Source organism: Bactrocera dorsalis, chromosome 2, assembly GCF_023373825.1.
Source record: "Bactrocera dorsalis isolate Fly_Bdor chromosome 2, ASM2337382v1, whole genome shotgun sequence".
Classification (NCBI taxonomy): Eukaryota; Metazoa; Arthropoda; class Insecta; order Diptera; family Tephritidae; genus Bactrocera; species Bactrocera dorsalis.
The window spans coordinates 32372808-32400480 of NC_064304.1; the positions used below are offsets into that span (position 1 = coordinate 32372808).

Here is a 27673-nt window from a genome sequence, read left to right on the forward strand (position 1 = left end):
TGACAGTTCTTAAATCGTCTCAGGTTGCTTTTCGTTCCAAATGCGGCAATTTTGGAACAATTTTACATACCCATTCAGCCAGAAATGGGCCACATCACTGAACAAAATTTGGCTCGAAACCGACGGCTTTTCTTGGAACTTTTCAAGAGCCCATAGAGCGAAGCGATGTCGCGTGGGAATGTCGAGCGGCATCAGTTCTTTTAAAAGCTGTATTTTGTACGTTTTCAATTTAAAAAATTCACGTAAATTACGCCAAGTCGTTCCTAAAGTCAGTCTGACTTGCTGTGAACGGCGCTGAGTCGACTATCCACGGTTGAACGATTTTTAAACGTTTCCCATGATAAAATACCAAACAGCTTGATACGACTCACGTGTAATCTTTCAAAAAGAGGCTATTGAAAAAAGTACCTCTACTTGGATCATCACCCGTTATATGAATTATTCCAAAAATCGTATTAGTCCCAATACTATCTACAACAGCAGTTAGCTTCAAGTGTTTCGCTGATTAATAGTTTTGAAACCCTCTACAATAGGCGAACTTGGAATCTATTAGTGGTTTATCTCCAGTGTTTTATCTTTAGGTCTCTGAATTTTATATTACGGAGGGCTGTGGTTCTTAAGCTTGAAATTGTGAATCAGTGAACGCTGTTTTCACAGCCCATAATATTAATATGATAGTATGAACCTGTCGCTGCTGGGCTTGAAAATGGACAAAGTAAGTAGCTAACTTCAATAAAAAGTACTTATTGTTATCGGGAAATTTGAATTCATGAGTTTTTTTTAATACAAAACATGTTGTGTGCCAATTGTATGTCAGTTATAAACAGCGCTTGCCAAGTTTGAATGGAATGCTGCTGAACATCGGTAGACAGTCTGCGTCTGCTACACCAGTTACTAGCTTTGGGAGCTTACAGCACTCAAACCACTTCACAATTTTCACTCTTTATCAAACGCTGCCTCACAAACCACTCGATCGCAACGACCGTTACTGGAGAAGCTCACCGAGCGCGTGGTGAGTGAGTGCAGCGTTCGCGACGTTTTGAATTTCACGACAAGGCCAAGATACCAGGCGAGCCAACCAACAAGCTGCGCACATTAAGATAACAGCGGCGCAGCAGTGAGAATGAAAAAAGAAAGCAAAAACAACAGCACACATCACGGCAGTCTAACAATCAACACGGCGAGTATTGACTTAGCTTTTGTTGTTGTAGATCGAGAAGCTTTGCGGGGAGTTTTGCCATTTGTGGCTCTTTGCTGACAACCTGACTGACCGGCAGGAAAGCGGGCACCATTTACAGACGCGCCTAATTGAGTATAAACGCCAAAGCAACGAAAAATTATGATAATTAAAAAAGTTTGAGCCAAATTAAAAGAGTTGAGTAGAAATTTGTTTTTATGTGCATTACAAATGGCACTCGGAGCGCTTGTGAACGCAACCAGCTCGACGGCAGGCGGCGCGACAATTGCGATTCACGCGTCGAACGGGCGAGATTGTCGAGATCCAAAGCGCGCGCTCGCTTACCAACGCCAAGATCACTTGGGTGACAACAACAGCAATAAAGTTACTTACTTTTTTCACACAATGAACATAACAGAAAACAGTTAAGAAATTCCAGCGCAAAGTAAAGCGAAAACTATAAATAATAACAAGCGTGAGCAAAAGAAAACAAAAAGGCAACAAATATTTGAGAAACAAGATCGTCAGCGCGACGCATCAACGTTTCGAAATCATATTTTGGGTGACAGTGCATGCGTAGAGCCCGCGATCTCTGAGTGTAGTTGGCCAATAAGTGTATAAGTGAAATCAGCAGACGCCGTTAGTGCCGCAGAGTTTGTGTTTAAAAATAAATTTCGTTTTAGTTTTTATTATTTTTTCGTTTGCAAACTGAAAACGCCAAAGTTTTTAAGTAAAATGGTGGAGACGGCAAAAATAACGACTTTTACGCGTACGACCACCGCCGTGCCAGCGCCTGCCTCAGCACCGGCAGCTGCAACGACGCCAGCAACCGCGCCCGTCACGCCAGCCTCCGTTACGCCGACGCCGGCAGCAACAACGGCGGCGGCGACGGCGGCCAGAAATGCGCAACGCAACGATGAGACCGCGCGTGGCATCTACAATCTGAAGGTGATCGTTTTCTTCTTGCTGTTGCCGCTGATCCTGTTTGCCGTGTTTCTGAAGCATTTGCTCGACTACCTGTTTGGGCTGGGCGAGAAGCCGAAGGATGTGCGCGGCAAAGTCGCTGTGGTGAGTGGAATTTTAGTAGCGCGCGGTGGGTGTGTGTGTGTGTGTGCGGGGGTAATGTGGTACAGGTGCGCGCCAAGCGTCTTGCGAAAGCATGCAATGCAATGAAGCAATGGTGGGGGAACACCGGAATGGTGTTAGCGCTTGGCGCGGTGAGAGTGTCAGTGTCAGTTGTGCAAAAAAAAAAAAATAGATAACATATTACCATTGGGAAAGTTTTAATGAGCAACGGAAGCGATTCACTTTGTTTATGTGACGCTGTGCGACACAAAAACGTCAACGTTTTGCATTTTTATTTATTTCGTGGGAGAAGTGGTTTTTATATGAATGAATTTATGTATCGATATTGCTGATGTTAAGAGAAAATCGCATTATCGTACATTTTTTAAAGTGTTTACGAAATGAATTAAAACTTAAGTGCCTTGAAATACTAGTTCTACGGCCTGATTAAAGTGAGTGTATGATTGTAAAAGCGTTCGCCACTTTAAATTATATATTAATGTTGTTGTAAAAAATATTATTCGAAGATTCTCGTTTAATTGCGCATTCTGTTCGGTTACAGCACTCCGTTTAATTGGGGTTATACTTTAGTTTAGAGATCCGAAATTCGGTGTTGACACCAATTGCTGAAGTGAAAAATCATATTCAATCTTAGCCGATCAAGTTATGCCAATATCGCTTGTAAAATTAAAATATATGGACATTTTTTTTCTTACCGAGCGATGGATTCATTATAGAGAAAAGTAAAATTAATGATTTGGTGAGTTCTAAGTTCTACCGCTGGAACGACCGTTTCTAGTTTTTAATCATCAAAGAGTTATACAACATATTATTCTAAAATCAAAATAATATTCGTAAAACTAGTTGGGGAACATTGCTTTGTCACTACAACAACAATAACATACATATTTCTCAAACGCAAATAAGAATGCGAATCCCAACGCTGCTCCAAATTATTGAAGATGGGAAAACTTTAGAATCAGTTCTGACCTAGGATTGTGTGATTCATTTCTTTGTATGACTAAGATATTTTTTTTTTAATTAAAATAAAGTTAAAATTGCCAGAAATCATTTCGTTTGTGGTAGTTAGTTTAGAGTTACTTTGCAGCGATTTTAGGTACTATGAGTCGTCAGCTTGAAAATAAATAGGTCAAAAATGTCGATTAATTTTAAAAGTATTTTTAGAAATGTAAAAATAATCATATACAGCTATGATATTGTAAGGCTAATTATGACTTTTAAAAAGGAGTAAAGAACTAGTTGAGTCGAGAGAACTATTCAGTTTCTTTTCATTAATGATGTCACCAATAATTATGTTAAACGCCGTCCGAATAAAGTAACGTTACGAAACTGGCGTAATAATATACATATATATATATATTGTGACAAAAAAGTACCACGAAATTGTAATTTAAATTACCGGGGTAAATTTCGTCTGCAGAATTGGTGCGAATGTTGGAAAAAGCTTACAGTCATTTCGTTTTATCAAAAAGGCAAGCCTACGAGTGGAACAAAATCTTCAAAGACGGTCGAGAGATCGTGGAAGACATGCCTCGTTCTGGGTGACCTTCGGCATTCAACTGATGTAATATTTCCATAAGAGTGAGTGCTTGAAAGTCGTCAGGCAAGTGTTAGAGGGATGGCAAGAAAGATCGATGAGTCCGTTCGAATGATTTTGGTGGATATTTTGGGTATGAAACGCGTTCTTGCGCGACTCAACCCGATAAAGCTGAATTTTTTTTCAAAAAGAGTAGCGTAACTGGTCTATTTGGACATGCTTGATCGTGTGAATTCCGCTCCCATATTAATGGAGAGCATTATAACTGCCGATGAGGTATGGGTATATGAGTTTGACATGTAAACAAGTCAACAATTATCGGAATGGAGGGAAAAAAACGACCTGAAACCGAAAAAACACGCAAAATCGCTCAAAAATCAAGGGGATTAAGGGTGGATTTTACATGTTGATAATACACCGTCGCATCAAGCCACGATTGTGACTGAAGTTAAAGCCAGAAACCCAATGAATACCATCGATCAACCACCGTATTCAACAAATTTTGTTCCTTGCCATTTTTCTTGTTCCCCGAACTAAAATCGGCGCTCTATGGAACCCGTTTTCAGTCTTTCGAAGAGATAAAACAAAATTCGCTTAAGGATCTGAAGGGCATCCCAGAAAGAGCTTATTTGTTTCGAGGACTGGGGAAAATCGTTGGCATAAGTGTATTACATCTGATGTGGATTACTGTGAAGGCAACAAAATAAATATTGAGGAATAATTAAATGTTTTACGTTTTATTTAGATTTTCTGGGTACTTTTAATCACACTGTATGTACATAGTTGACGAGTTTCTAGAAATTGAATTTTTCGCCGATATATTGACATTAATCTCCAGATCAACTGCGATCAACAGGCGTTCTAGGAGCACTAAGTTATTATATTATTATTATCTTATTATTATTTCTTTATCTTTCGTCTAATAGCGATGAGCTGATGATTACATTAATAAACGATAAAATAAAATTTATAATAAATAGCTGCTATCCCTGGGAAATCAAGTAATAATATTCAAATTTATAATAGTATGTCTTTGTGCTTAATATTTTCTTCGCAACACCTTTACTCACCTATGCATTCCCAATAGCGATTAGGTCATCAGATTCATTTCGAATTCAACGGGCTGACTTAACGCATCGATGCGTGTATAGCAAACAGCTGCAAGCAGGCGCTGAGATATTAGCCGCTCCCCAAATCAGATGTCATAATGTTTTTCCTAATAATAATATAGCTTGTGCTTGCTGCTTATGGACCCGCCTATGTACATATGTATGTATGTGTGCATACTTAGCACATATGTAAACACAACTGTATGCCTGTATGCATTTCTACTGAGAAAACTTTTCGGAAAATCAATTAAATGTATTAGCATATCGGGTCACTGGTCATGACTACGCTAAATAACATGCTAACGACTTTAATAAGAATTTTTCAAAACGCGCTTAACAAAAAGTTGACTCGAGTTCTCAACGACTTGGGTGTGGCGCAGCGCGTTTGACCGCTTAGCAAAGCATGAAAACAAAAGTGAAAATATTTATTTGTCAGTTGTATACAAACTTTTGTCTTTTTATTCATTTAATAAAAATTAGTTACAAACACATACATACATATGTGTATATGTGTCGATGAGACAGTAGTGCGTGTTTGTTTGTTTGTTTTCATAATTAATTTGGTAACTCTATCGGTTTTGTTGACGGTCAACTAACTGGTAGTCCCGACTATAGCGGTAAACAAAACATATTTGTTTTATTTTAACATAAAAAGTAAGCAAGTTTCTGTTTATTCGAGCAACAACTTTAATTAACAGCACTTTATTTATTTTTATAAAATCAACTGGAGGCAAGTGAGTAAGCAAAACGGTATTGAATTTTTGCGAAGCGCGTTTTTGGTGTGTGTTTTTTGCTTTTTTTTGCTTGGCAAATGAGACAAGTGCTCAAGGTCAGTCCCGGGAAACGGCAACGACTTGAGGAATGTTGCGCTACAGACGTGCTAAACTATGCATATTTTATTTCCCATCCCCGCCCCCTTCTGCTTGCTTTTTACGCGTGTGTGAATAAATATGTCCATATTTATATGTCGTGATGCCGCATAACTCAATAGAAACCTGTTTCTTCGTGACGCGCTCGCTCAAATTCATACATACACAGTACTCGACAAATGCTGGTCTCAAAGCCAATCGGTAACTCATTCTCATCATTCTCCTTTACCGGAGCTTCGCTAAGAATATGGTATTTGTGCGGGCAGCTCGTTTGCGCGTCTCTGAGCTGCATGTGTCAACAGCGCATTTCCAGTTAATGACGTTTCGGCAACACTCACTCATCGATCTCAATGCCTCAAAGCTGGCAGTTGTCCGGCATTTTGGGTGAACTTGCTTTTAACGATATGTGCTTGTCGATATTACCTCTATTTATGTATGTACATATACAATGTATGTCTGTAGGCGCTGATCTCTTCACATTTCAGTCCACCCAGTGGTTGAAAATGTAAAACACAAAGAGGAAAGCTAGACAATAATGATGTCAATTAGTAACTAGTGTCACTGCGGCCAGTTTAGAGATAGTTATACAGATATTTCGAGGTATAATAAAGCGGTAGAGCAATACCAGTAAAAAAAACAAGCTTGGATATTATAAGATGCAAGCTGGAAAGTTCCACCGAGCGCAATACAACGATCTTCCAACTGTTCAATATCATTTTTGTTGCACATTTGGACTTTTACTTCATATTGGTTATCCGATTTGGAGCCTACTTTTCAGTTTCCATTTATTTGGTCGCCGAAGACTAGAGAATGTCGATCTAGATCCGAAGAAGCTGGTGGATGTGAAAGCAATACGTTGCTTTTTTGAAATAATTTTTATTTATTTGTAATCCATCATCTTGTCAATCGGTCGATTGTGACCTTGATCGGTACCCCCTTTAGATTGGATGTCAAATCCAGATTTTCTTGAAAGTTATGTCCAACACAAACCTCGTATCGTATCATATCGACCAGAAGTGTATTGCGAAAGGCTGCATTTCTACTGAGTGCCAGGCCACAAAGGCATGGCAAAATGAATACCCGATGAAACGAGCTGCCTGAGTATCTAGAGCAAGGCACCAGAGAAACAATGGATCGTCTCTTGTGCACTTGTCCCGCATTGGCAAGACTACGCTGTAAGCATCCGCGATTCCCACGGTATGATACCCTGGAGGAGATATCGATAATGAGGCCGCAGAATCTGTTAAAATTCGCGTCAAACGCAGGCAGCCTAAAGGATGACTACTCCTCATGGAATTTGCAACTGAACTCTATCTATCGCAAAGGACCAAAACTGGTCTAAACGTCTTATTGGCCTAACAGATTAACCTAACCCAACCTAACCTATGCCCAACACATTCGTTTCATATCTTTACGGTACCAACTATCTTGATCAACCGTTGGTTGGTTTTGGGCGTTTTTGGTATTACCTTACTTTACTTGCTTTTCCTGAATATGAATCAGTATTACTTCCTAAAATATCAAGTTAAGCACTCTCTTTACTTATTTTATTTCAGGCATTTAACCAGCCATTCGGAAATGCCTTATTCAAATAGCTAACCAACTATAGAGCGCTCGATTTCAATAGATTTGTGAAGTGATGATTTTCAGACTAGAGTGTCTAGTTGAACTCTACTGTAGTCGAATCATTGTCTTCGTAAACTTAGCCAAGTGTAGATCGCGTAGCTCTTAGATTTGAACGGGTTGTGGATGAGTCACAAAACACTCAATGATTCTAAGTTCTGAATACCTTACGTACAGTGTTGATTTCTACGAGCACAAATTCGATTTGTAAGGCGTCGTCAATTAGCATGATGCGCTGTTGATGGGCATATTTTTTGTTCATTTGGAATATTAAATATTCGAGCTGCTTTAGATGCTTTTTATATTCAATCATTCAATCAGTTCATGCATTCATACAAAAATATATACATATGTACATATGTATATGGATGTAGTTATTTACTTGTACATATACATAGCATATGTAAAATAGAAATCTCCATTTAAGCAAATTCAAATTTTTATTGTTGCGTTTTGGCAAGACGTGTCCAGTCACTGGAATTGTTTATAATATTGCCTAACTTTGTTTTACATTTCAATTTAAACATGCGTTTGAATTGTTTCATTTGAAATTTACATGGATAATGGATTTTTGACATATTTACAATGTGTTTAATTAGTTCGACGTGACTTTTTCGAGAACTCGGATTCATGATTCCACTTAAAGCGCTCTTATATAATGGTCAATTATAGGGTATAGTAACTATGTATGTATATTCGTGCGGTTTTTGAAGAGATGGCGGAATTTGATTAGCAAAAGACGATTTTATAAGACTGAAATGTTTTTTAATCACTATAAAGTCTTTTTTGCATCGGATTATGACTTCGGTTGAAAAGTGGATCCATTACTATAACCCTTAAAGCAAAATGTCATATGTGTAATCTGTATCAATGATATCAAAGTAAATGCTCTGTATTTGATGGGTACAGAAGAGCATGATAAGCATAAGCTTTTAAAATCGGGTTAAGAACTCAACAAATTGAAAGAAGCGATTGGCGAAAATGCGTGGAACTCGCAACTTTTTTATCATGACTCATTTAAGACCGGCCTCCCCTACCACATAGTAAAAACCAAACATCCAAGTCTTGAATAAAAAACTGCTACTATAGTTATAGACCCAATATTCTTAAAAAATATTTAAAATTACTTACGCCTCGTATTCAGAAATTCCTTATGTTCCTGAATTTAAATTTAGCAGGTTTGGAGAGTGCAACTATCAAACGTTTTTTTATTATGTATGTTATGATATACAATCACGATTCCGTTCGAATGATTTTGGTGTATATTTTTGAGTAGGAAACGCGTTATTGCTAGACTCGTACCGATAAAGCTGATTTTGTTTTTTGAAAAAGAGTACCAAAAAAGCTCTCTTTGGACATGCTTGGTTGTGCGACATTCCGATCTCACATTCATGGAGAGCATTGTAACTGCCGATGAGACATGGGTTTATAAGTTTGACATTACGTGAGAACGTCAGACGAAAACGGCGAGAATTGCGAAACAGCAATTCAAGGATTTCTCACGATGATAATGCACCATCGCATCGAGCCACGATTGAGGCCGAATTTAAAGCCAAAAACGCAAAGAGTACCATCGATCAGCCACTGTATTCACCAGATTTGGCTCCGTTGGATTTTTTCTTGTTCCCCAAACTGAAATTGCTGCTCCGTAGAACCCGTTGTCCATCGATCGAAGAGATAAAACAAAATTCGCTGAAGAAGCTGAAGGTTATCCCAAAAAGCGCTTATGAAAACTGTTTTGAGGGCTGGAAATATGGTTGGCATAAGTTTATTACTTCTCGTGAAGATTGCTTTGAAGGCGCACATTGATGAATAGTTAAATATTTTGCGTGTTATTTACAATTTCCGTACTTTTTTTTCAATATGTATAAAATTTTGTCATCCTTGCTTTTAATTCACTTGAATCCACTTTAATCCATCCATCATAATCCCTTCACAAAAAGGGTGAATATGATGACAATGTCTTATTATAATACATTTACTGTGATGGATTTCTTAATAGCTGTTTAAAACCTCCGTTTAATTTAGTAAATGAGTAAATTGTGTGGGGTATAATTTCTAATTGACTTAATTAAGAGATTTGTCTAAAGATATAGCAATACACGTTGTCGTACCAATTGCCCAGTTACTGTTGTTTCTAAAGACTTGCTGTTGCCTTAGTCGATTATTTATGACTTTTAAGAACATTGCAGTCTAAGTTCCACCTGTCTATGATGGGCACACAAATTTCCATGTTGTAATATAAAATTCGCTAAGGTTAAGCGTTCAAAAAATACTCGTTGCCAACTTCGCGCTCAACGAAGCACACTGCTGAGCACTAATTACCAGCAAATTTAATGTCAATTAGGCTCTTTAACTCATATTAAATTACTATCATTTAGCACGCTTAATGGTTGTAAAAGAAACTATTAAAATGTCTTTTTTTATGCTTCTTCAACAAAATGCCTTGATAATGACGAAAGACATAGAGAAGCAAAACTAGTTTATTAAAGACTGAAAACAACAACAAAGTGAGAAAATGCGAAACGCGGCCAAAACAAAATGGCAGAAATAGCAATTCGAAGGAAAAATAAAGACGCGCTAAAATGTAATAAAAACAGAAAACGTGTAAAACCAATAGAAAATGTGGGAAATATTGAAATAAGCGAGATAAAAATATGAAAAATCACTATGAGGAAAGATAAACATGGGAGTTTTTTCAATTGTTTTCTTATTACAACAGTAATTAGCATATTGTAGTTGAATTTGTATGTGGGTGTATTGCAAGCAAGCTGACTCGTGCTGAGTGGCGGCTGTCAACGGTAAACAAAAAAAACAAACGCGCGGCAGCCGTTAAATTAAGCGCCGAGGGGTTAGCGGCAAAGGCCACGTCAAAATGTTAATATAATGCCAAATATGTCAATTTAAAAATGTACACATATACACACACACACACACAAACACACTTGTGCACATGCATACCGAATAACTGCACTCCACTCGCTTGCTATTTGAGGTATTTTGAGTGACCGCTCACTGGGGCGGATGAGTAATACGAGCAACAAATGCATGTTTACATGTATAGGTGCATGAATATATATATATGTGCGTGTGTGTGGGAAATGAAAAGAAGCGCTACACCCGCAAATGCAGAATGTGGCATATTCAATTTCATCGGCTATGCTGTGCTTTGAAGGCGGCTGCTTGACTCGCAGCGAGGGATTAATGGGTTGCCTTGGTTGCTGCTGGCCGCCAGATGACCAGCTGACTGAGCAATTAATTTGATGATGAACATCTTGATAATAAAGATGTTGCTGCTGTTGTGTGCTTGCTATAGCTTGTGTGCGCTCTTGGTCAAGCTGCGCTCTTGAATTGTTTGCTGCGCACTGGAGCGCTTGGCTGCGAGTGGCGCAACATTTACATCATAAAAGACATTAATTGAGTTAGCGATGAGGGCATGCCTTCCACTGTTGGCCACCTATACACAGATACTTACATACATATACATATGTAGAGTATACAAGGCTTGCTAAAGCTTGAGAAGACGTACGAAGCATTCATATGAAGTGTGTATGTGTGTGTTGAGTTGTATAGTTAGTACTTTTGTTTCTCCCCACTGGCGCTACTTTTATTAATAAATGTAATGGGGTCAAATTGCTGTAGATACTCTTTTGCACAGTTTTTTCAACAATTGTTATTATTTTTTTATTAAATATGTTTTTTATGACTAATATTTGTTGCTTTACGAACATGTTTTTATGAAAGCAAAAACACTACATATTTTTGGTATTTTTCGATTACTTGATTGCCATATCTTTTATATATTTAATTTGTATGGTATCAGGACTATGTTCATTCTAGTGGTTAAAGGAAGAACTTAAATAACAGGAGAGGCTGGACTAAGTTTCAAACGAAAATTTAACGAATATTAAGAGCTTTGATTTTTTATTATATTTTCTTAAAAGGCAACGAGGGTCACACACGGATTATAGAGATATGCCTAAATTTTTACATAATTTTTGGAGGAGGGTTGATCCTTTACTTTTTTGAAGCTATCATTTTCCTGAAATTTGAACATAAAAAATGATTCGTTTGGCACTTAGCTTCAATCGGGAGGGTGGAGCCATGTGTAGAAGTTCACGCAAGTGAGAAAAGTTCTCTCAGCGCCATTCACTTGGGTGTGGCCAGAAACGATTCTTTTACATACAGGGTTTTTGCGAAAATAATAGGACTGATTTTCTTCCGCCGCAACTGTACTTCGTAGCGTGCGCGCACCGACTGGGTTCAGTAGAGGGCGCACATAGCTAACGAACGAGCGGCTGGTCAGTTGTCTCCGAGCAACAGGAGAGTCAAAACAAACATTTTCGCTCGACGTGCTTTTGGGTGCGGTGCTAGCCGAAAATGCTGCGTTCGTTAGAACAGTGGTGAGCGATTACATTCTGTGTGAAACTCGGTAGATCTGCGACAGATATGATCAAGCAGGCTTACCCAGATGTTGCTTTAGCAAGAAGTGGTTTATTTCGGTGGCGCCAGGCCTTTTTGGAGGGCCGGGAAGAGGTCGCTGATAAAGACTGGAAGAATGAGCAAAGTGAAATCGATGTTCATTGTCTTTTTGGACATCAAAGACATCAGCCACCATGAATTTGTTTCTCCTGGACAAACCGTCAACACCAAGTTTTACGTGGAAGTCCTCAAGAGACTCAAACGAAGGGTCAGTTGAGTCCGACAAGACATCACAGCCGATTGGAAGTTGCACCACGACAACGCCCCGGCTCACACCGCCTTTCTTGTGAACAGCTACCTAACCAAAACCAGCATCCCAACGCTTCTGCAGCCAGCCTACATCTCAGATGTGGCACCCCCTCTCTTTTTTTGTTTTCTTGCCTGAAAAGGCTGATAAATGGCAAGCATTTTGAGACGACAGAAGGGATCCAAGCAGCATGCACCTCGGCTTTCAAGGCTATTCCGGCGAATGCCTTCCGTGACGCATTCAATGCTTTGAAATCGCGTTGGTAGCGCTGCATCGACGCAGAAGGAGCCTATTTTGAATTTTTTTTTTTTAAGAATTTTAACGATTGATTCAATAAATTTTTTTAAATCGGCTCATTCCTATTAATTTCCCGACAAACCTTGCTTATCTCAAGCACCTCACGAGTTTCGGTTCTAGACCAAATATCCTCCGTGTAGCCAAAAAACATCCGTTTGAAGTCGAGCTAAAATGAGAAGGCCTAGCTGGTTGATGTCCTCGTTAGTGTAAAGGCTCTCGTTAGTTGTTGTATTTGCGACTTGGTTCCAATATTACTCTTGACAGTCATAACTTCAAAGTCGTAGAAAATTTCGTCTATCTTGGAACCAGTATTAACGCCAACAACAACGTTAGCCTCAAAATCCAACGCAAAATTAAAAAATTCGACGAACAAAGACCAAATTCTATAAGTCACTCATCATCCCCGTCCGGGGAGTATTCGACGCAGTACCCGCCGGCGAAGCAGAGGAAAAGGAAGACCTTCACTTCGTTGGAAAGACCAGGTGTAAAAAGCCCTGGTTACACTTAGAATCTGCAATTAGCGCCAAATAGTGAAATGGAAGAACGACTGGCGCATTGTTGTAAACTCCGCTATAACCGGATAAGCGGTGTCTACGCCAATAAAGAAAGAAGAGAAGCGCAATATCACTATTTTCCTTCATCTAAGCGTGCGTTGAATAACAGAAAGCGCAGCGACAGCAATATACCATTTCCTGGTACTTTTGGACAATAATCGGCTTACCTCATATGTACCGTTGCTGTTCAAAAATTTTCACGCAACAAAATTAATTCCAAGAAAATATTTAATAATTCTTCTAAATGCTTTGATTGTTTTTAATTTAATGTATTTTGTACATGAATTTCGGAGAAGTCATAAAAGCACGCTTTTCTTCACGCCGCCCTTTTTGTACAAAATGTACCCAGTAAATAAAATTAATCCCACATATGTAAATATGTAAATAAATTTGATTTTATTTTTGCATAAAATTAACCGCAAATTTTCTGTTTTCTCTGCAGGTGACCGGTGCAGGTAATGGCCTTGGCCGGGAAATAGCCATTGAGTTGGCCCGAAAGGGTTGCAAATTGGCCATTGTGGATGTGAATTCGAAAGGCTGCCTCGAAACAGTTGACCTCATTACCAAAATACCCGGTGCCGTGGCCAAATCGTATAAGGTAGGCGTGCATATAATGCCCATGCAAGGTCATCGAGTGTGTGTTTATACAACAACAAAATGCATGCGAACAAACAAACACAAGAACATGCATGTAAAATCACTTTCCTTTCAATTATAGCGGTAAATATAAGCCAATTACATGCAAGGCTATTATCCTTCGAACCCACTTGGCTATTTGCATATGACTGCGCGCAAAAGTATGCTACGCAAACTGGCTTTCTCTTTATCATATGCTTATTGAGTTTTATTTACGTGACTTCTACATAATGGAAATCACCTGTGTCAAGGTGCACTTCCGAAAAATTATATAATTTTCTCTTTTATTATACAGACAGATGTCTCGTCGCCGCGTGAGTTACAGTTGATGGCGGTGAAAGTCGAGAAAGAGTTGGGTCCTGTTGAAATATTAGTCAACAATGCCTCGTTGATGCCTATGACCTCCACACCACATTTGACCAATGACGAAATTGAAACCATACTGACGGTCAATTTGGGCTCGTATATTATGGTGAGTGATATCAAGATAGTGGAAATTAAGAAAATAACTGTATTAACCGAAGTTTACGTATTGTTGCAGACCGTTAAGGAGTTTCTACCGAAAATGGTGGCACGTAAATCGGGACATGTTGTAGCTGTGGCAGCTTTAGCAGGTGAGTTAATTCAAAAATACCACACATTGGCAACGAATTGGTTTTATATGGATTATATATGTATATTCGTTGGTCACGAGATTTTCATTACATTGATTATTTTTTGATCTCTACTGAAACAACGAAACTGTTAAGAACAAATATCAGAACTCTCTCAAGACTTCCATTTAACAAATAACTTTGGATCCACATAAAATAATATTAATCCAGAAAGCTCACCCTTTAAAGATATCGAAGAAATATGTTGGAGCTAGCGTTCAAGCATATTGCATTCTCATCCATCGTATTTTCGGGAACTTGTCCTAGTATCTTTTTTCTGTTCGCGCTTTCGTTCGTTCGGGCTTATTTTGAAGCATAGACCAATCGTTTTAAGAATTGATGTCGAAAAGTTGAAAAATTGCCCTAATTGTTCATAAATTTTCATAAAAGGCTTTTCTTGTCGGAGATACTACCAGAGATTTGAAAGTCCAGCAAATGATACCATTTGAAGTTTTGTAATGATTTTCTGAACAGCTATCGACTGCGGTATTCTTCGTTGCCAAAGGGCAAAGGGCCATAAATATTCCGCCGAACCTTTCTCTCGAAAACTCGTTACGCCGACTCAGCAGATATTGTCATTGTCCATGCCTCTACAACATATGGACTTATAGATATTCCCAGGACAGTCGGGTCTATGTAACCGGAACGGATCTGGATTTTTTTATCCGGCCAAGGACTGTCAACTCGGGAGAATTTTACCGCTACAAAAACAACAAAGGACTTATAGAGTTTGATCTTTGTTCGTCGAGAGGACTTCACTTCTCAATCGCCTACTCAGTCCGAAGTAGCACCTGCTGACAAGAGTAATACTGAGTTAGATTTCGAGGCTGATATTGTTGGTGGTGTTCATACTGGTTCCAAGATAGACGAAATTATCTACTATTTCGAAGTTATGACTCAGCAGTGACGTGGGAGCCAAGTCGCGAGTGGGACGACTGTTTGTTTGATGAAAGGAGATATTTCGTCTTGTCCTCGTTCACTACCAGACCCATTCTCTTCGCTTACTTATCCAGTGTAGAGAAAGTAGAACTAAAGTCGCGGTTGTTGAGGCAATGATATCAATATCATCGGTGAACGCATCGGCAGATGTATTCTCTTATAGATGATTCTATCTTTTCTCTTCAGATCTGCAGCTCGAATTATTTTCTAACCTTATTAGTATTTCTTTCTCTGATTGGTTCCGAATCTTACATTCATTTTTTGGGTCGATATTGAAGCCCAACATGTCCATCTATGATAATCTACACAGATACATATTATTTGGGGTTATCCCGTGAATTAAGCGAAAATTTCATCAAAACTATATGAAAAATAATAAACTCTGAAAAATGTAATGTAAAATGAAGAATATGAGGAACAATACCTCATATACTACACCTTCTCAACTGCTCCATTCATTACTTCAACGTGAATATCGTCGGAATTTTAGCATCGTTTACGACCGCCGAAAATGAGATTTCGCCCCCTCGTGATACATATATGTACATACATACATATGCACTATATGTACATAGCTTCGATTTAATTACTTGCGTGGCATAGCATCACATAGCGCATGAAATTCTTCTAATCATATGAAAATTCCATAATTGCAGGTTTAGTACCGCTGCCCGGTGCTGGCATTTACACCGCCACGAAGTATGGCATTTTGGGCTTTATGGAGGCGTTGCGCGGCGAATTGCGTCTCTCCGACTGCGACTACATACGCACCACCGTGGCAAATGCCTATCTAATGAAGACTAGTGGCGATCTGCCCTTACTCAGCGATGCGGGGTGAGTGCAGCAACAACAATTATAGTATAAACTCAGCGGGGTTACATAATAGATATGTGTTCATGTGCATATGTTTAATAATATTACATAAGCCGCTAGTTATGCGTCTAGGTTAAAAGCAATTAATGCCGTGTGGCAAGAATGTGGGTGGCAGGCAAAAATTGGAACGCATTACTGCTCGTATACATGTATGTATGTGTGGGGTAAGTTTCTAAGAATGTAATAATCGCAAGTATGCATTGTATGCAAAATTTTGCGGTTTGCCGGAGCCTTATACGAGCATTAGGGTAATCCTAAGAATGTCAAGAGTTTTTTGTTTTAATTAACACCTCTTCAAAGGATAGTGTTATTCTACAACAAAACTTTTAAATACATTTAGCTGGTCTGTAGAAAGTCAAATTAATGAAGTTTTGCTTTCGTCCTCCTTAGCATTAATGTTATACTCATATTTTTATAATTTAATCAGTCAAAGATTAGTGATGCTAACAACACAATATTTAATACACATACATTAGGGTATGGTTCTCAAAAGTCTAATATTTTTTAGTTTGAAGACCTCAAAAGTTATTAAGCTTAATAAAATAATTCACGACATTCTACATACATACATTACGGTGTGGTTATCAGAAGTGAAATAAAGTACTTTTTAGTTTCAAGCACCTCAAGTGTTGATTCTCAACTTGAGCATGTACTGGAGTGCTCTTTAGAAGTTGACGTTAATTTTATTTTTCAATTTTTAATGCCTTAAACAATCTAACTCTCCACAAAACGATTTATTACTTTTCTATATACACTAGGGTAGTCTCAGAAAGTTAAATATGTGACTTTTCTTAGTTTAACCGGAATATCAATAATATTTTTTATTCCTGTGAAAGTAAATTCGATGCCAATATGTATGGAACTCGATTTCTTTTGCATGGTCACCACGGTCACATTTGCAGAATTCCAGAAGCACAACCCAGTTTTCGACGTTTTCAAGCATAAATCGGCCAATACTGGTGCAATTTTATGTTCGATATTCATACGAAGTTCATCAATCGTCGCTGGCCAATTGGCATAGACTATGGACTTGACCTAGCCACGTTCACAAAACTTGGCTTTCAATAAATCGAATGTGACATTCGCTGTGTCGCCTGTGGCGCCGTCGTGTTGAATTTACATATTGTCCAAGTCCATGTCATCCAATTCGGACCAAAAATATTTCGTTATCATTGAGCGATAGCGATTCTTATTCACAGTAACGTGCCGGTCCTTATCATCACGGAAGAAGTGCAGTCCAATGACGCCACCGGCACACCAACCGTACCAAACCGTAATTTTTTATGAGACAATGGTCTCTGAAGTACGTGTGGATTGCTGCTTGCTACCTTTTCGTATTGATGAAGCCATTCAGCCAGAAATGAGCCTCATCACTGAAGATGATTTTTCGATGAAAATTCGGATCATTTTCAAGTTGTTGCTCAGCCAAATTCACGAACATACGACGATACTGGTGATCAAGCGGTTTTAGTTCTTGCGTCAATCTTTTCGCGAAATTCGCCACAACGACGTTACAGAGATGCCCAACGCTTGAGAACGACGTGTGAGAGACTGATTGGGGTCTTCCTCAATTGGTGCGCTAGAACGGTATTACTCTCCATACTACTTCTTTGTCTCACTGGCACGGGTACTTTTTTTATTATGCCTCTGAATTCATATCTTTCCACTAGACACTCAATTGTTGATCTGACAGAACGATTATGATGACCATAGAGTCAATGTAGCGCTCTTAAAGAGGCCACTGACTCCGAACTTTGGTAGTAAATTTTAATAATTTCGACTCGTTGTAGGATCGTATATCTTTACATGATGAAATGGCAAAGCATACTGAAGAGAAATGGCGGGGAAAAATATGGGGTAGTTTGCTGTCCCCATCGGTCTACTTTTATAGCGTCCCTATTGAAAAACCCGATATATGCATAACGGTGTTTCTCACAAAGTGAATTAACAATTTAAACTTGTTCAGGTCGTCTTAGCCAACTTACAGTTAAGCAAAAATTATATGCTAGACTAAACTTGTATTCAAATTACATAAGTGAACATACAATATAAGGTTGTTATATGGAAGACATGTCTTCAAATTTTAGCGTTTTTTTCTTAAGTGGTACCACTCCAATGTATAGAAATGTATGCCTACAATCACTACTCCTGCCCCACATTCTTGCGCTTTCGCGTTCCTTCTGCGATTATATGGCTACAAAACGCATGAACACTTACACGAAACCTCTTAATATACCCGATATATACCCAAATGCATGTGAGTGTGCGTATGCATTCTTATTGATTCTTTAATTATTTTATATTGTAATTTTTATGACAATCACCATCTGTTATAACCAACGCGTGCGTGTAATTGGATTAACCTCAAATCATGTGCTGTACAACAATAATAACAACAACACTGCTTGCATGGCTGCTCGTGCAAATCCAGCATAATGGCCAGTTATCCGGGCTTGCCGACACCTTACGTCGCCGAGAAGATCGTGCGCGGTGTCCTCTACAATGAGCGCATGGTCTACGTGCCGAAAATATTCGCGCTCACCGTGTGGCTGCTCAGGTGAGTACGCTTTTATGCGAACGTAATGTGTGTGTGTGTGTGTGTGTGGCCATTGTTGCCAACGCGGCAAATAATTAAATTCAATTAAGAAAGTGGCAGCAAAATAAAAAAAAAATAAATAAAAAAATAAAAAATGAAGAGAAAACGGAACATAAAAAGCGCTTGCGTTGGTAAGAATGCGCCACTTAACAGTTATTATTTAATTATGTTGCAATTGCGAAACGCGTTGCCGTTGCACTTTTCGCATTTATTCTATTTTAATTCACTTTACTGCATTGCTCATACGATTTTCGCATTTTTTGTTTTCCCTTTCGCCTTTCTCTCTCTTCACTTTCTTGTTTTGGCGCAGATTGTTGCCCACTAAATGGCAGGATTACATGTTGCTGCGTTTCTACCACTTCGACGTGCGCAGCGCCCATCTTTTCTACTGGAAATAAGTACACGGCGATCCACGGTCCAGCATATCCACAAACATACATACATACAGACAAACATGTGTGCCTCTCCACCCGAAAGTGTAGCCGTGTGTGTTCAAGTTGGAGTCCGCGAAGTTTGTTGGCTTGTAGAGTGTGTGTTCCAGTCCCGCAGGCAGCGCGGCGCGTCTCGAAATCCTTAGAAGCATATGCCATATACTTATATGTATGTATGTATTGTCTTGCTCCTCCTCCTCCCAGTTTGCGGTCACACTTTATTGCATTAACGGCGCTGCTGCTGCACACATGTATGCATTTAGCTTCTTCTTTCACATTTACATTGTGAAGCCTTAATTTGATTATCACATTTTGTATTGAAAACTTTAATTGTTTTTTTGTTTTTTTCTTTCTTTAATTGTATTTCAATTCTTTTGTGTTTGCGTTAAGCCTTACACTTTTATATTGTTAGTGTATTAAATAAATATTTAGCATAAGAGTACAATGTTAGTCATATCTACTAAATAAATATATACTTATATTAACACTTGAAAAACAACTGGTGTGGAATTTAATTTTTTTTAAAAAATGTTTGCTATGTTGGCAGGACTGTCCTTAAGGACTGTGTCAGATATGCGATCTGTCAACCAGTTTGTTTGCAGCAGCTACTTAAGTCGGTATACCATAGTAGTGCATTGCGATGTTTAAAATGGATAAAAATATCGACCAAAGAGTTTGTTTAAAATTTTGTATTTGTAACCAAATTTCGTGTGCGGAATCGTTGCGAATGTTGGAAAAGACTTACAGTGATTCAATACGTCAAAACACAAGCCTACAAGTGATACAAAACCTTCAAAGACGGTCGAGAGATCGTTGAAGACTAGTGTTAAGAAATGGTAAGAGAGCTCGACACCTCCCGCAACTTCGTTTTGGTAGATATTTTGGGCATGAATGCGTTCTTGCTCGACTCGTCCCGATAAAGCTGATTTTTTTTTAATAGTACCGTAAACAGGTTTCTTTGGATATGCTTGATTCTGCGAATTCCGATCTCACATTCATGGAGAGCATTATTACTGCAGACGAGAGATAGGTTTATAAGTTTGACATATAAATAAGTCAACAATCAACAGAATGGAGCAAAAAAACGAGCGCCGAAACCAAAAACTCTGATATATGTTGATTGTGTTTTCGATAATCGAGGTGTGGTGCATGATGAATTAGTTCCGGAGGGACGTACGACCAATAAGGATTGCTAATAAGCCGTTCGAACACCGTATTCACCAGGTTTGTCGCCATTTTTGTTTTTCTTGCAGCGGTTATCTAATCCCCGCTTGGGTGGTTCGGTTCGGGTTCGTTTCATCGAAGTCATCTAACGGTAAGCCCTGGTAACGTGCTGTTTCGACGGCGTCGGACTGTAGGAAGAATGATGTTAGTGGAGCTCGCTGGACATGCAACAAAAAGGCGACTCATTGCATGCTGGACATACATATATTTGGATTAACGTCTTGCAGTATCCAGGACGAAGATGCGCAAGGGCCACTCTAGGTTCTCTCGAAATTTGGCCAACGTACTATTAGATGTCGTTGACGTAATCACAGAAAATTTTCTTCATATTTCTATGAGGTGGCACCGTATCAATTAGACAACCGCAAGGATGGTTTCTGCGAAAAAACCCCAGCAGAAACAGCTCGGATAGGGGTTTATTATATTCATTGACCAGAAACATGCGGCTTCGCAGTGCAAATATTCAACCTGAGACATCAAGTGGCATCCTGAAATAGTCCAGAGTGCTTAAGCTTCTTTGTCTGTGTCTCACTACATCTTGGCAACGTTTCTACGTCTTTTCACCATGAGCTTGCGGCTAGCGACTTGAGGTTTTTTTTAGCGTCTCTGTACTCTGGCATCGTGGTGGTAGCTGCAGAGAAGTCCTTGCTTGTCAAATATAGAACATATAATCTGTAGGTTTTTTACAGTTGGAAATTTAACGTCTTCGACTGTAATGCTAAAATCCAGTCCGTTTTGCTACGTTCAATTCGCTTTATGGTCGCTGTGGATTCTATGAGGCAGAAGAGTAACAAGGAAAGACGGAGAGATAGCCGTTTACTTTCGGAAACACACGTCGATTCCATTGCCTAACGTCAATATCAGATAACCATTAGCATACGAGGTTATGGAAATTCCCATTGGTTGTAGAGATAGCTTCAAATTCTAAAGAAGAAGATAATCCTCGTTTTTGCTTAAAAAGTGGAATAGTTGATTTTCAAATATTTCTCCAGGGGAGAGGTTTTACCAGCAAATCATTCGCTATGGGCTGCCTAGTCCGAACTATATGATGAATACATAAAAACTCCCCAAACAAGTTTCTGGATCTTCTTGCCAGTTACTTTTAATGTGCGACCTGGCGTTGTCTGCCTAGGACACAAATCCTTTTCTATTGGCAAAGCCGGTCGTTTCTGAGCGATTGATTTCTTACGACGGTCCAAATGCTGGCTGCACAAGTCCAAATTAAAAGTATGGCCGTAGGGACTCATAGCAAAATATTCATGAGCATTTACCTTGGCTTGGCTAAAGTTTGCACCGGCTTAACCTAAATGGTCATGGCCACTTTTCATCACCGTTAAACATCCGCTATGATATCGGTCAACCTCCATAGACAAGATATTGCAAGCCGATAATAATACTATAAAATGTTTATATGACGTTTTTGATTCTTTGCGAACGAAAAACGAACAATTTCTTGGAATGAAAATTTCAGCGTTCTCTTTTTCCAATTTTCACCTAAGGTTGTTTAAATTTATAGAATAATCTTAGAATGACTAGACTGTGGTGATTATTAAAGCGTGTAGCGAATTGTCATGCAAATGAAGCGATCGGCACGTGCGAACTTTGCACCGAATTCAGTTCAAAATAACTGCAAAAATTTTGAGGATGAAACCGGGTATCTCTACTTTGATAAAAATATATCTATGTAGGTATGTGGAGTAAGTATCTGGTAATAACAAATGAGCAATCTTCGAAGATAACAAGACACAGAAGTGGAGAATGCCTACCGAAATTGTCAAACAACTGAATTCCAGTGATTTTTCGATATTCGCAAAGTAAACACGCAAATTTCAGTATTGATGAGTGGAGCTACAGATTTGAGAAATTATAGAACGGAAAACCTTGAACACAGCAACAACAATGTTACCAAATAAATGTACTATTTATGTACTACTTGTCTTCGCGGCCGTTTTGAACGCTTCGGTGAGCGGTAAATCCTATCGTGAATGCATTGGTTTTGAAAACGAACAGAAGTATGTTGCGAGCCAAGAAGATTGCGCCAAATACATCTATTGTGATGGCAAAAATTCCTTTGAAGGCGCTTGCCTCGCTGACAACTATTTCAACGAGAAAGAGGGTAAATGTGACGAACGCGCCTCGGTCGTATGTAAAGTGGGTCAGCAATTGTTGGGTGAAGATAAACCGTACAACAGTCAACAAGGTTACGGTTCGGGCGTGGCGAGCACTGACGGTTTGCGCGTGGATCCGGTCAATGTTTTCGGTGGACAATTGATAAGTCAACAGCAAGCAAAGCAAGAGCCACAACCAATAGATGGATTTGGTGGCGGTATTTTTGGCAGCGAGGCTGTAACTGGCTTGGCGCTAAACGCCATCGACGTCGGCAATACCGGCTCGTCTACCGCAATGGCACAGACGCCATTGTGTCCACGGCGCTATGGTCTAGAAAATGTTGTGTATCTACCCAACACTCAGTCTTGTGCTGCTTACTATGCCTGCTATAACGGTATTGCCATACCAATGATTTGTCCGCGGCACAGCTACTTCAATCAGGAGACGTCGCATTGTGAACGCGAAAATAATTTATACTGTCCGGTTAGTTGTGTTTTTTGCTTTAGTTTTGCCAGTGTTGCCACTTACAATATTTTTTTTTGCTTTTAGTACGATCGGCCGGTGCGTTTGATATGCAATCGTGGCGTTTACGACTACATACCGCATCCGCGTAATTGCGGCTACTACTACTTCTGCTCCAATGGCTATTTGATGATCTTCCAGTGCCCCTTCCAGTATTTGTGGCACTATGAGCGACGCTCGTGCGTACAACGTTCGGAAGCGAAATGCTTTTCCAGCGCCATTGCGGAAGCGATGCTCACTTAGAAGCACTACATGTATATGTGTATATGTGCAGTACATTAATGCATGTTGACGCATAATTATTTCTAGCTGATAATATAACTGGTACGGCCTTCTCATACATATCTATTTTCAAATATGCAAGTCAGCAGTGAACAAATGTTATCGGCGTTGTTTTATTTTCTTTGCTTTTATGGTTCTTGTGTTTTTGCTTCGCTTGTACTCGGTAGGTATCGGTTATATAGTGGATGCTCATATCTAAATTAAATGTTTTCACATATAATCAGATAGTTATCGGAACTAGAAAGTCGCAATAGTATTTTGCATTCGCCTCGTAAGTATATTTTGTGTGTTTACTGACTATTTTTGGGTGCACTGACGTCATTGCTGTCTTCAAGCATGCCAATGAGGGGTATTGTATGTTCTAAGTCGAAAACGGTTAATAAGATTCGAGATAGTATTAAGGATGTAATATTGTTTTACCTCTTCTTCTTCTTTACTGGCGTGGAAACCGCTTATGCAGTTATAGCCGAGTTCACAACAGCGCGTCAGTCATTTCTTCTTTTCGCAAGGTGGCGCTATTTGGAGATTCTAAGCGAAGCGAAGAGTCCTTTTCCACCTGATCTTTCCAACGGAGTGGAGATCTTCCTCTTCCTCTGCTTCCCCTGTCCGGTATTTTCGGTCATTCGGGTGCAATAACCTAGCCAGAGTAGTCGCTGTCTTTTAAATTGCTGAACTATGTGAATGTCGTCGTATATCTTATACAGCTCATCATTCCATCGAATGCGATATTTGCCGCAGCCAAACCGCAAAGACCCATACATCTTCCGCAGAACCTTTCTCTCGAAAACTTGCAACGTCGACTCATCTGATGTGGTCATCGTCCATGCCTCTGCACCATATAGCAGGACAGGAATTATGAGTGACTTATAGAGTTTTGTTTTTGTTCGTCGAGCACTGTTTGACATTTCATCAGGGAAAGACTTACGCCTGAGGAACGTATAGAAATCGTTCAACTTTATGCGAAAATTCATGTTTTGTAAAGAATGTGTTTCGCGCCCTTCGCTCAACTTATGGTCAATTAACCGGCCTACTAAGCGTACTATTCGCAACACCATCACCCATCTTGAGACCCAAAATTCATTATTGGATAGTATCCGACCTAATAGACCAGTCGATCTTAAAATGAAAGCGTACCAAATACAACTTGTGTCAGAACTGAAGCCGCTCGCCCTCCCAAGCGACATTGCTTCGCGCTGAGAATTCTGTTCAGCTATGAGACCCCGATCTGGCTCAGTGGGGATGTAAACAAACAAAATTGGCGAGGATCATCTGAGATATTTTGATATTTTAATTTCGGATGATCTCGCAACGAGTTAGCAGCGAGGGGCACCACATTTCAACTATTTTCGTCATGCTTCAGAGAATGCCACATATTAAAAGCATATTCTCTGAGGTTCATTAAGATACCATCACCAATCATGCGGAGTAAGGTCACCCGGATATATTTTTGGTACATAGGAGCTAGGTCAAGTTTTCAATCAATTTTATCCTTTTTAAGCACAAAGACACACTGTTCTCAGTAAAACTCGCTCTCTCATTTTCATTGAGATAACTCATATGTTGGCCGATATATGCGGTACAAAATTATTCGGAAGTTCGAAACATTTTATATTAAGACACACAGACATAACATTACTAGTAAAAGATTATTCCTGAATTTCAATTATATATCTCACACATTGACCGATATTTGGCGTGAAAAGTCAACTATATGTACTGGGGTTCATATATTCGGTACCTAGGGTATTGAACAGTTTTATTTAGATTGGAACAATTTTTGGTCATATGAACAAATACTCTGAAGGAATTATTCGTCAAAGTTCTATCTCGTTATATTAAGTAATTGTTTCGTGATTTGTACTTGGCAAAGGAAAGAATCTAATGAAATTTAAAATTGTGTTGTCTAAGAAGTAGGCTTGGTTGTAGTTCGATTTTGGTGCTGTGAAATAAAAATATGTTATGTACCAAATTTGGTTGACATCGGTCGAGGAGGTCTTGAGATATGTGATTTTACCTAAAAATGATCTGTACCACGCTCATGGTCCAATTTTCACACCAGTTCCCATAAAGCTCTCTCATACCATACCGGTGGTAAAATTTAATGTCTCTGAGCGGAATTAGTTATTGATTTATTGAGCTTTTCACAGTTTTGAACAGTACCATTGTATGGGAAGTGGGAAGTCGGAATTCAACTCGTTATCCTGATGATTTATATATACATATGTACATATATGTATAAAATCCCTTATCTATTTCGCTTAGTTTTGGGTAATGCTTATAACACTTAAGTGGAAAAAGTTCATAAAAATGACCCTTACTACCCCCTTAATTAATAAAATGTTCTGCAGATAAATTTTTTATTCAATCAAAAAGTATTTGCGAATTTTCTGTGTCAAAAATGTATAAGTTCTGCCAATAAATATCGCGCAAATTAATATCCATTAACTCCTTGAATAATTTCATTTCATGCCATCAATTATGTACAAACTGTCAACAAAAATGGCAAATGGACGCTTACGTCAGTATGTGTGTATTGACAATTATATTAACGGCGTAAAAAAATATGGAAAGAGCTTTGCATTTGCAATGAAGTTGCACGCTTGTTTGCGCGAGTGTCGACGTTTACCTTTCAACGATTTAATGCTGCAAGTATAATGTATTTTTAAATACTCATTTGTGTACATAAATAAATACTTAAAACGACCGCTTAATACAAATAAATCATCGCAAAGTTGACACAAGCACACATACATATACAATATGTACTGCTGTAATTACTAAAGTGAGGAAAATGCATGTGTGTCTGTGTGTCTGTGTTTGGATTCATAAAATGATGTGAAAATCATAATTCTTAATTAGGCAGTTGATGAGCGCTTGCTCTTGGCAAATGTGCCGTTGGAATATTTAAAAACATTCACACAAACACATATGCACATATGCATGCATACATACATATAATTACTTGTGCGCAAACCAAGCATCAGGTGTGTTTGTGTGGGCATTAACTGCCTCTCATATACATACTTGCTGCCACATTGTGCGACATCACAGGAACATATGCACACACTTACAAATGTACAGTAAGTGATGAATGAAGTGGAGAAACTCAACCCTTTGTTCGGTGGCATTGTAAGCGGAAAGCGTATGTGGCATGCCACAACTGTTTGCCACCCACAACACTACACTTAATGATGTGTTGTCGAGAAGTCGGATTGAGTTGGTTGCATAATAAGCGCACACCCTGCGTGAATTTTTTTTATAAAATTAAATGAAGTCATAGCAACAAAAAAAGTTTATATAATAATAGTAACCAAAAGTAAAGTCTTCTCGATCTGTGAGCCACATCTTTTTTTTCGGAGATCCAAGATATCGCCATTTTTCCGGACGATATGCACGATTCGTATTGCCCGCACGCCCAAGCAAGACTTGCGACACAATACGCCTACGTACTAAACCCTGAACTCCGTCGTCTTTGCTGGTATTTGGCCCACGGAACAGCCGTTAGGCATTACATCGTGTGACCAAGCTTAGCCATTCGGCTCTTAATTCACACATTTTCGCTCTAATTCCGATTAATCCTTCTGTTTTCGCTGCGTTGCCATTCTTTCTTTCTCAATTCTTGCATAGCTATAGCTGCCCATGCTCTCATTGTGTCCCAGATCACCTTCGATTCGATTATGTAAGGCACTATATTCTCCGGAGTCACGCGATCGTTTATCACACTCTCTATTTCTAGTTCTTTTTCATATTTTGGGCAGTAAAAGAAGATATGTAGTGCATTTTCATTGCTGTTGCTGGAGAAGGAGCAAATAGTTTCATCGTCATGTCCGTATTTGTATAGATATGTCAGCCACATCTTGCGGGCAGAAACCAGTTAGTAATTCGCTCATGTTCCTACAGCGTCTTCTATCGTGTTCTAATAGGAGTGCTGTGTATTTCCGATCTAGGCTGGCACCCAATAAACCCAATAAAAGTGAAGTTGTTTACTTCTGGCAACAGTTTCCGCTGCTGCTCTGCTTCTCAAGATAATTTTGCCGATACGCGATACGAGGTTACTACCTTGATTGCTGCATGGCTGTCTACGTAAATGTTGATTCTGGAATTGCCTGCAGATACGTTAGAGACCAGCTCCGCTGCTTTCGCAATAGCAAAGATCTCAGCTTGAAATATACTGGTCCGGCAACCTAAAAGGACGCCTTATCCTAACTCCTCTGGATATTATATTCCCGCATAAATTCCATAGTTCATTTCCGAGCCATCTGTATAGATGTTTAGAGTGTTGAGTCATTTTTTCTATGTTGAACCACCACCTTGCTATGCCCGAAGGTTCTACATGTAAATTCTCCTGCAGCCAGTAGTCGTCCCGCCGATTTTGAAGCACAGTTTTCAGCAGAGAGATCTGGAAGTGGAAGTTTAGTGCCAGTTCA

The 27673-nt window shown here is 39.1% G+C and overlaps 2 protein-coding genes across 2 annotated transcripts; both read left to right on the top strand.

Annotated features, from left to right (window-relative positions):
- The first annotated feature begins 1223 nt into the window (after nucleotides 1–1223).
- Nucleotides 1224–19598, top strand: LOC105231825 (estradiol 17-beta-dehydrogenase 11). Its single transcript, XM_049449685.1, has 7 exons — nucleotides 1224–2245; nucleotides 13424–13579; nucleotides 13913–14089; nucleotides 14159–14231; nucleotides 15866–16043; nucleotides 18514–18639; nucleotides 18989–19598. The coding sequence occupies exons 1-7, from the start codon at nucleotides 1913–1915 to the stop codon at nucleotides 19074–19076; spliced, it is 1131 nt and encodes a 376-aa protein (XP_049305642.1). The 5' UTR covers nucleotides 1224–1912; the 3' UTR covers nucleotides 19077–19598.
- A 2227-nt stretch (nucleotides 19599–21825) lies between these two features.
- On the top strand, nucleotides 21826–23348 carry LOC125776590 (uncharacterized). Its single transcript, XM_049449690.1, has 2 exons — nucleotides 21826–22925; nucleotides 22992–23348. Exons 1-2 carry the CDS (start codon nucleotides 22233–22235, stop codon nucleotides 23205–23207), a joined length of 909 nt encoding a protein of 302 aa, XP_049305647.1. The 5' UTR covers nucleotides 21826–22232; the 3' UTR covers nucleotides 23208–23348.
- Nucleotides 23349–27673: the final 4325 nt, after the last annotated feature.